The sequence below is a fragment of the Thamnophis elegans genome, chromosome Z, assembly GCF_009769535.1.
Source record: "Thamnophis elegans isolate rThaEle1 chromosome Z, rThaEle1.pri, whole genome shotgun sequence".
NCBI lineage: Eukaryota > Metazoa > Chordata > Lepidosauria > Squamata > Colubridae > Thamnophis > Thamnophis elegans.
In genome coordinates, this window is record NC_045558.1 from 109796099 (window position 1) to 109806198 (window position 10100).

The 10100-nt window shown below is 37.8% G+C and overlaps 2 protein-coding genes across 2 annotated transcripts; one reads left to right on the plus strand and one right to left on the minus strand.

Moving 5' to 3' along the window:
- Positions 1-1437: 1437 nt before the first annotated feature.
- On the plus strand, positions 1438-2364 carry LOC116521335 (olfactory receptor 1019-like). The gene has a single exon (XM_032236019.1). It carries the CDS (start codon positions 1438-1440, stop codon positions 2362-2364), a length of 927 nt encoding a protein of 308 aa, XP_032091910.1.
- A 6415-nt stretch (positions 2365-8779) lies between these two features.
- Positions 8780-9733, minus strand: LOC116521336 (olfactory receptor 6B1-like). The gene has a single exon (XM_032236020.1). The coding sequence runs from the start codon at positions 9731-9733 to the stop codon at positions 8780-8782; it is 954 nt and encodes a 317-aa protein (XP_032091911.1).
- Positions 9734-10100: the final 367 nt, after the last annotated feature.

The following is a 10100-nucleotide window of genomic DNA, read 5'->3' on the forward strand; positions in this document are numbered from 1 at the left end:
CAAAACAGTATTACAAATTGAATATGTGTATCTGTAGTTCTATCAGAAGTAAATGTTTAAACAATGTTGTCTTGGGAATAACTGATTTCTTTTTCCATGTCTTCCCTTGCGAATTAGGTTTGTACAAAAAATAATAATAAATGGTAGCAATTGCATATAATTATGGGATGTATGCTTTCCAAGCAAGAATATGCTTGGAAAGCATATCTTCTCTGTGAACTGCCTAGTAAAGCATCTACAATGTTAGCAAAGCACTTTATATGTTTTCTAGCACAGATGTAAGGAATAAATTCTCCATTGACTGGTAAGTAATGGTGTGTTAAGTAATCTTACCGGTGAACTCAGTAAGATTATTTCTTTGCCTGCATTTGATTAAATTTGAAGGAAACAAAACAGGCATTTTCACTGACAATTTGTTTTACTGTTAATTTGTTTTAGAAGAAAATACAATGATGTTGGGGCTCTTTCACAATGAGGACAGTGAGGTTACAGCAAAAGAACAAATCTCATAAAGCATCTTCCAAAGGTAAAACATCTGTCCAGGGGAAAATTGATTGGTGAATGACAAGATTGCTGGTTTACTTCTATTGGCTAGTGGGAAGTGTTGCATTTTACTTCAGACACTTTGACTTGAATGTTTCAGTTGGAGAAAAATGAGTAATTTTCATGTGTTTGCTGTTACAGCTCTCCTCTATGCCTCTTCTCCATGGCATTCTGTATGTGTATATGTGGACTTGTGTGCCTTAAAATCAGTTTTGATTAGTGCCTTCAATTTTCTTGGTAAGATTTCAGAAGTGGTTTATCCTTGCCTGATTTCTAGGGCTGAGAGGTCATGAATGGCTCAAGGTCATTCAGCTGGCTTTATGCCTAAAACAGAACTAGAACTCACAATCTCCTGGTTTCTAGTCTACTGCCTTAACCACTACACAAACTGATTTCCCGTACCATTATAAACAAAGAAACATCTTGTGGTAAGTGATGCATTTACTTTTGCTTTTAGGAACTTGAAAAAGATTTCGATACCATCAGATAAATCAATGTTTTACCATACTGAAGAATGGCATCACAATATCACACAACATTACAAATATTTTATTTGCCTGCAAATATGTACTAGAATGGAATTAGAGTCTTTGTTATATCTAAACCATTCACTATGAGTCTAATTTTTAATTTGAAACCATCAATTTATACTCCATTCATCCATTGAACATGGTTTCTGTCCATTTCATTTTAAACCATATATAGTAGAAATATAATTAACACTTCAATGTACATCACTTTTTTCTTATACTGAACATTATTTAGATATTGACATATGACTTAGTAGATATGCAACGTCCTCAACTCTCATCTGGGTTGGGAGAGGGAAAGATATTTAAAGAAATTATTTTTCATTGTCCTTTATTTTCTACAGGAAGAAACACTTTTCTATCTATGGATAATCGAACTCAAGTTACCGAATTCATTCTTTTAGGATTCATTGGCAATCCCTGGCTTCAGAAGTTACTCTTTGTCATTTTTTTGTTTGCTTATTTGATCACCCTTATTGGCAATGTAATGATTATTTTGGCTATAAGAGCTGAAGCGCATCTTCACATCCCCATGTATGTCTTCCTTTCATACTTAGCACTTCTTGATATTGCTTTTTCCTCAGTCACAGTTCCAAAAATGCTACAAGACTTCCTTTCTGAGAGAAAAGCTATCTCCATTCAACATTGCTTCACCCAGGTCTTCTTTATTATGTGCCTTTCAGTGGGAGAGGGTCTTCTTCTTTCTGTGATGGCCTATGATAGGTTTATAGCTGTGTGCCACCCCTTGCATTATACAGTGATGATGAGGAAAGAAGTTTGTGCTGTCCTGATTGGTAGCGCCTTGTTCATTGGCTTTCTCTATGCTCTATTGAACACTCTTCTCTTAAAAACTTTACAGTTCTGTGGGACCAATGCCATTCATCACTTCAGCTGTGAGGCACCACAACTATTCAAACTTTCCTGTAGCAACACCTTTGCAAACCAAATGGTAATTTTTACTCTTGGTTCATTATTAGGGATGGGGGCTCTACTCATTATACTGGCCTCCTATAGTCTTATCATCTCTTCTGTTTTAAAGATCCAGTCCATGGAAGGGAAACGCAAAGCTTTCTCCACTTGCACATCTCACATGATTGTTGTTTTGCTTTATTATGGAACCATTTTTTTTAGATATCTGAAGCCAACCTCCAAAGATACTGGTAATCAGGAAATTGCTCCATCTATTGTTTACTTCATTGCAACACCAATGCTAAATCCCATAATCTACAGCCTCCGTAATCAAGAAGTGAAAAGGGCATTTGTTAAGATAATACAGAGCAGACAACAATGAAAATTGAAAGTGTAATATTAGCAAGCTTCCTTTAGGGCTGTTCAAAAGTACATCCCTATAAGTAAGTAAAATCTACAGTTAAGAATTCTCTGCCTTAGATGTTTAATCAGATAGGATAGCAAAATAAGGCCAGGGCCCCTTTGCCACACTTATCAACTGGAAATACCATTTGTCCCAATACCTTCCTATAAAAGTTCCTTAGCCTGAAGAATTGATTGATTCTATATTCACATGGTCCTTTGACAAAAGGAGTGCTCATTCTGAGGACTTCTGCTGCAAATGAAAAGATTCTCAAAGTGATGTATGTTTCATGAATGGAAGATTATAAGCAGTAAAGCTGGTTATAGTAGTATTGAGAAGCAATGGCATTCCCATTTTTGACAAAAAAAAAATGTTCTTTTATGTCCATAATCATGAGTTAATGATGAAATAAAATGCAATTAGAAGTAAAATAAACAAGCAAAAATATTGTAAATGGCCAAAGATGAATGAAGAAAACAGTGAAAGATCAATATGCTAATTTTACAAGTGATTTCTTGTAATTTTTTTATTTGATGTGTTTAGAATTCCAATATATTGCAGAATCGTTGATACTGGTTTATAGGTTGAAACTTTTTCCAACATTCCCATTTATATAATTCCCCATAAATATATTATCAAGTCAAACATTAGTGATAAATTAGTAATAAATCACAGAATTGTAGGCTAGAAATTCTAAAATTTCTAAATCCACTAAATCATTTGTGACAAAATCACCATCAGTCAATTGTAAAAGGCAGCTGAATCTGGAACAGTTTATATCCTGAGATGATACCTCTAACCACCAAACATTAGCTTTGCCTATCCAAAGTCCTTTATCCATCTCAGTAGGTGAATAAAATGCCAAATCCAGTCTGAATATTTGTCTGACTTTGGAATAATAATAATAATAATAATAATAATAATAATAATAATAATAATAATAATAATAATAATATCTAAAAGTTGAGTTATGGCAAATGGGCTTATTTTCTTGTTGATTTGAAATTTTTCCTGCTTACCAAAGTAGCTTTTTCAGTATGAGCAAGTTGATGAGGAGGAATCTGAATAGACAGAGTTGGAATGCACCAGCTACTAATTTTTTTTGGTATTATTAAATGTGGCCTTCTGGTGAACCTGTGAAGTGGTCTTAAACTTCATGGGGACTGATGAAACAGCCACTTGTAATATGTGGGACAGATTGTGTCTGAGGTTTCCATCTCTATTAAGGGAAGGAGTTTCCAGTTTGGCATAAATGGATTCTTTCATACCTCTCTCAAATATCTATCTATTCTGCTCAAAATGTGACCATTATTGTTCTCAAAAGAGTGTCTTTTTTATTTTAAAAGAAACTATATATTGAGAAAATAATATCCAGCAGGCAATCCTTAACACTCATTCTAGGATGGGAAGTAAGTCTGGGCCCCTACCACTTCTGCAGTGGCACTCAGTGGAGGAGACACCAGGCAATACTCTCAACCCTCTCATACACACGCAGCCACTCACCCATGCAGTCCCCACGAAATAAGTTAAACACAAAAAATACAACAGTATGAATTTAAAAAAAAGTGGGTGCAAACATCAACCAAGCATACCATTCACACTACATTCCTAAAAAATTCATGGAGCACTGCGCTAGTGCGATGTAAGATAATGGTGTGCCGATGGAGGGCGAGCTGCTCTGCTCTTCTCCCCTCCTCTGAGTCCTAGAAGAGCTTCCCAGGCCACAGGTCCAAAGTCAGTAGCATATAAAGTGGCTGTAAGCGGAGAGGGCACGGGATAAGGGTCCGGTATTGGTACACAGCAGCTTTCCAGTCCTACATCCTCCAGATCCAACAAACAATTTATGGCCCCCGTGTCAGGGGGTAGTTCTTCTCCTTCCTCTGAGATTGAGCAGGGTCCAGAATCCGGGGGGGGGGGAGAGTCTGTGGGGCCAACGTCTGGGACTGGCCCGAGCTGCTCCAGAAGATGGAATAAAGGGCGCCAATTCCTACAGAGCCAAGTCCTGACCCCTATGGCTGCCATCATCTACCACTCCTAGCCCTATTCCAACCTTATCCTACTACTAAACCTAATCCTAACCTAAAGCTAATCCTAATTCTAAGCCTAAACCAAAAACTAACACCAACCCAAACTAACCTCACCCATTCTAACCCTACACCAGCCTAATCCTAATAACCCCAGCGTAGTCTAGCCCTAACCCCCACACTAACTCTACCCCCAACCCTAGCCACGACCCCAACCCCAGTCTCCACTAGCCCTGCCCCAAGGCCAAGAGCCCCCACAGATGGTACAGTCTTCAGTACTAAATCTATATCTAATCTATGCCTAAACTATATCCTAAATCTATATCTAATCTATGCCTAAACTATCTATAACTATAAACCTAAACCTAACTAAATCTACCTAATTAACTGGAGCTATGGCAGGCAGAAAACAGTCAGAGGGAGGGCAGATAGAATGACCAGAGCAGATGGCCCCAGCCGAGGCGAAGGAGAGTCAATGCTGGGTAGGGAGATGGTAAGGCTTGCCGGTAATGGAGAGGGACAGGAGTGGTATCCGAAAGGCTGCGATGGAAAAAAAAGGAGGGGGAGGCATCCAGGCCTCTCACTGACTCGGCAATGGATGATGTCAGCACGGCGCCGCCCTTCTCCGCTCCGAGCAGAACCCAACAGGGGTGCAGGGGCGCAGGGGCGAGAGGAGAGGGGCGAGAGGAGAGGCTGGAAAGGGCGAGCAAGGCATTGGGGGGTGGGGGGAATGGCCACGGCGGCGGTACGCGCAGCCAGCCACCGAATCCGCCAATCCCACAGACTCTGTTCCAGATGGTCTCAATTGAACAGATCTCCCAATCCCCCCTGCTCACTGCTCACCACATAGATGAAATAAAAAACAGAGTTCAGCTCCAGTTGGAAAAGCAGCCGCTCAGATAGAATCAAAGGCAAGTGTCCAAGATTTAAAATGCAGCGTTCAACAGAGCGGCGCCGCCATCTCTCCTCTACGCCACGAAGCAGCTCCAGTTCCAGGCCTCAGCAAATCCACAGCTAGGAAAGTGACCGGAGATGGCTGATATTCAAATGCCAGTCCCCACTCGATCCGTGAAATACAGCCCTTCCAGGACCTTATGTCAAAGTTGTCACGGACTCCGGAGGCTCACATTTCACTTCTCATCCAAGAAGCTTCTTCGGCTCTGACTGGATGGTGGGGAATGGAAAGATTTATACTCCTTGCAGACAGTTGTTCATTCACTTTATTTTAGAGAGTCATTAAAGCCATCTGGAGGTTTATCTGTGTCATCAGGGTCACTAAAATAATACAAATGACCAGCTATAAATGCTTCCAATCCCCACCATCCAGTCAGAGCTGAAGAAGCTTCTTAGATAAGAAGTGAAATGTCTTCAAAGAAAAACCAGAAAGTCCAATTGCCTCTTTAAAAAGTACCGTATTTTTCAGAGTATAAGACACACCAGAGTATAAGACGCACCAAGATTTTGAAGGGAAAATCTTTTTTAAAAGTGTTTGCACACTGCAGACCTCCCCAAAACGGCCCGTTTTTCACAAAAATTCCAGAGTGCTCTTGGGGGCTGGGGGAAAAAAATGAGCAAAAATGGGCCAGTTTTTGCTCATTTCTCCCCCCTATCCAGCCCCCAGGAGCACTCTGGAAGCCTCCTAAAGGCTATGCACAACCATTTTTGCAAAGGGAACAGGGGGCTGGGAGGCTAAAAATGCTGTATTCAGTGTATAAGACGCACCCAGATTTTCACCTTTTTTTGTGTGTGTGGGGGGGAAAGGTACGTCTTATACTCCGAAAAATATGGTACTTTTGGGACAACCATGACCTGGATGATTGAGAATCTCCATAGACAACAGGAACATTGGATGCAGTTTCAAAATAACTTGAGCACCACTTAAACACCTTCAGCATTGACAAAGTCACTATCAGCCAACTGCCAAAAGGCAGTTTTACAGTTTACAGCCTATGATGATATCTTTAACACCATCAAAAAACAATATTTGCCCATCACAGGTCTTTGGGAAAGATTAAATAGGTGAACAAAAATGCCAAACCCAGGCTGAATATCTGGCTGATATGTGCAACAAGCCATAATAGTATTATTAAATAAATTTTAAACCAAGACCTGTAAATATAAGTAGAATAACTTTGGCAAAGAAAGCAAAGACAGGACTAATCCCAAAAGATCTGGAGCCCCACTTGAACACCATCAACAGCTTTACTGGGACAGCTTACATCCTGTGATATCTTTAATACCATCAGCAACAATATCTGCCTATCCTAGTGCAACCCTCTGTCAGTGAAAATGGAGCTCGGGATGGCTTCATGTAGCCCTCCTGATCTCCATTTTCTATGGCAGAAGCGCCATTGGCTGGTACTTTGCTGTTTTCAACAAAGCCCTGCAGGCCAGATATAAGTATCCCGGGCAGAGTTTGACACCTCTGCTTTAAATAGCTAATTATGGAAAGCAAGGGGAGAAGAGAAGGATGGTGTTTTGCTTTTCAGAAGTTGTAGGCAAAACTGAATATCAGTAAAGGACTTACAGCAGAACATTAAAAGATTTATACCAGAACCATTGCATTTATTTCAGAGAAAAACAACACTGTCTTTTTAACAGGGAAGAATTATTTTTTAAAAAGTGGCTTACAAGAGCTTACTTGGATCATTGGGAAATGAGAGATTGGGAGTTTTAAATAGGTTTATGATGGTCTCAAGTGTTTATTTACTTACTTACTTACTTTATAAAAGGAAGGAAAGACCATGCACTTAAACTTCCATAGAGTGGTTTTTGTGCCCCCCCCCAAAAAAAAATGCAGGGAGGAACCACCTGTCTCTCCTCATTTCTATTTATGTAATGCTGCTAGTAGTGATGTCCTATTCAAAGTTATAGAATGGCAAATGACAGCTTTATGTCAGCCCATGTCTTCTTGCAAATATGCATTGTATGATCTTGTAAGGGATGAGGGGGTGATCTCATCTCCACTTACTTATCATTAATGATAAAATTTTGAGGAAAAATAAATATTTGGATTGCTCTCCCCCAATATTTGCTTGATGATGCAGATTTTAACATTGCAGAAACCCATCCTTTCTCCTGAATATATTACACAATTCAGTATTCTACAGTAAGCTACTGTTGCTAATTACCATTGTGCCACCATATAATAGCCTTGTCTTCCCTATTTTTAATGGAAAATTAAATGATACTGCCTACCTTCTCCTTTACATAACACAAGTCCTTTTGATCAGAATACAATATGTGACTTCCTGTCTGCTTAGGCTTATTTTAGTATCTTTTTTACCCTCCTATTTTGTCAGTCACTATAGAAATCTGGACATTTCTAAGTGGCTGTTTCTTCAATACATATCCAAACATATTCTGATAGACTTTTATACAAGCTGTTTGGCAATGGCCTATAAATGTGATACTTTCTTTTCTCTGTTCTTTGATTTTTAATATTGGAATTTCCCAAGAATAATGAATCTGAATTAATAATAACCAGTAAGTTCAGCATTATTTTTGCAGGCTATATGGTTTTGTGCATGCCCTTATGTTTCAATCTGTTACTTTTTAAATATTTGAAATCCGTTTAATACACTTTAAAAAAAAACTGAAGTTATCTGTATCTACATCTATTAACATCTGCATCTACGTATCTATCTACATCTGTCTGTCTGTCTATCAATCTCTGATTTATCACTTTATCATTATTATGAAATATCCTCTTACAATATATGAAGAAAAATTAATATGATTTAAAATAGTACCTGACAATGTTGTAATTTTAATAAACATTTATTAAAGCATCTCTTGGTTTATTATCAAATTATTTTATTTTCTTATTTGCCATGGGATAGGGAAGAAATAGTTGATAAATAAAGAAATGGTTCTTTATTTCTGTATCTGCCTGTCTCTGTATTCTTTTGTAGGCTAATCTTACCAGGAAAAATGTAAAAGAAATGATTTAGAAGCTGCTAGGAAATCAGTAGTTAAATTTTATTTCTAGTAAAATAGTTGTAGGATGTTATATTTCACATATCAGTATAAATTGATGAGCCATAAGTTAAGATGTACTGATGGAACTTTTTTGCAAACTTGAAAGCAAAGCATTTGGAGCAGTCTTATTAAAGGTAAAGAAACATCTTGAAAATATTATTTTTAAATCTTTAAAACACAACCATGCTCTTGAACAAATTAAAGCTAGAAGAAAAAAAAAAGTAAAGGAAAGTGGAAGGGGAAAGGAAAGGTCTAAAGGTATTTCCAATAAAAGACAATATATGTAGCTCAGGAATGAACTAGATAATGCAATGCCTGCAAGCAAGCAACCAGGTTCACAAAGCACCAAGATCCAAGAAGGTATTTTTCAAGAAAAACTGAATTCAGTTTCAGGGACTGGCATTCAGTATTTTGGATTTCATGCCACCAAAAACTTTATTTAGTGCTCCCTTAACCTCTTGGTTTCTCAGACAATAAATGAATGGATTCAGCATTGGGGTGACAATGGTATATACAACAGAAACTAGTTTGTTAAGATCAAATGGGTGGATTCTCTTTGGGCGAGCATACATGAAGAGGGTTGCTGAAAAGAAGATGACAACCACACTGAGGTGAGCAGCACAAGTGGAGAAGGCTTTCTTTTGGCCCTGTAGAGAAGGAATGGTCAATATAGTAGAAATAATGCAGACATATGAAATAATGGTAACTGAGAGTGGAACCAACAAAATGATCAAGGCCAAGACAAAGTCCACTATTTCAGCAACTGTCATATCTTCACATGCCATATTTAACAATGGTGAAATATCACAGAAGAAATGGTTGATTATATTGGGACCACAAAAGGGAAGCTGTGATATGAAGATGACTTTTAACATTGAAGCCAAGAAACCAATTAGCCATGAACTCACAGCTAATATCATGCAAAGGTGCTGGGTCATAATGGTTGAATAATGAAGAGGATTACAGATAGCTACATATCGGTCAAATGCCATTACTGCAAGGAGGATACACTCAGTACATATGAGGGAGCTGAAAAAGTAGAGTTGTGTCATGCACCCTTCAAATGAGATAAATGTGTCTTGCACAAGGAAATTAATTAATAACTTTGGGACAATAACACAGATATACCATGTCTCTAAAAAAGAGAGGTTGCTAAGAAAAAAATACATGGGTTTGTTAAGCTGAGGTGTGATTTTGATAGCAATAATGATAACAATATTTTCAAAAAGAGTCAGATTGTAGGCTGTAAGAAAAATCACAAATAGAAGTATTTGTAGTTCCATGCTGGTTGGAAATCCAAGCAAAATGAATCCTCGGATAGTACTCTTATTCTGGTGATCCATAGTTCTATAGTAATGAAACCTAATTCAGACATAAGGAGAGAAATAAATTGCAATGAAGAAAAAAGACATGAAGACTTAGAAGAATGAACACTTCTAAAACACTAAAGTCATAAAATAGATATTAATCTACATTAATACCTAACAGGCAACCTATCCACCTTTCTTAGTTTAAGATCACTTTCTATAACTACCTATTAAATCTAATCAATATTTGTATGCTTTATTCTTGTGTTACAGCATTGTGCGAGGTGAATTTTCCAAACCTCTAGCTGAATAGTAGAACATTATATGGCTCTTAAAGGATAAAAGGAACAATATTGTTTTATAGTTTCTAATATGATTTCTAAGAAATGAAAGAATAAAGAAA

Coding starts and splice junctions, on each gene's coding strand:
- LOC116521335 (XM_032236019.1), top strand. CDS start 1,438: ATGGATAATCGAACTCAAGTTACCGAATTCATTCTTTTAGGATTCATT.
- LOC116521336 (XM_032236020.1), bottom strand. CDS start 9,733: ATGGATCACCAGAATAAGAGTACTATCCGAGGATTCATTTTGCTTGGA.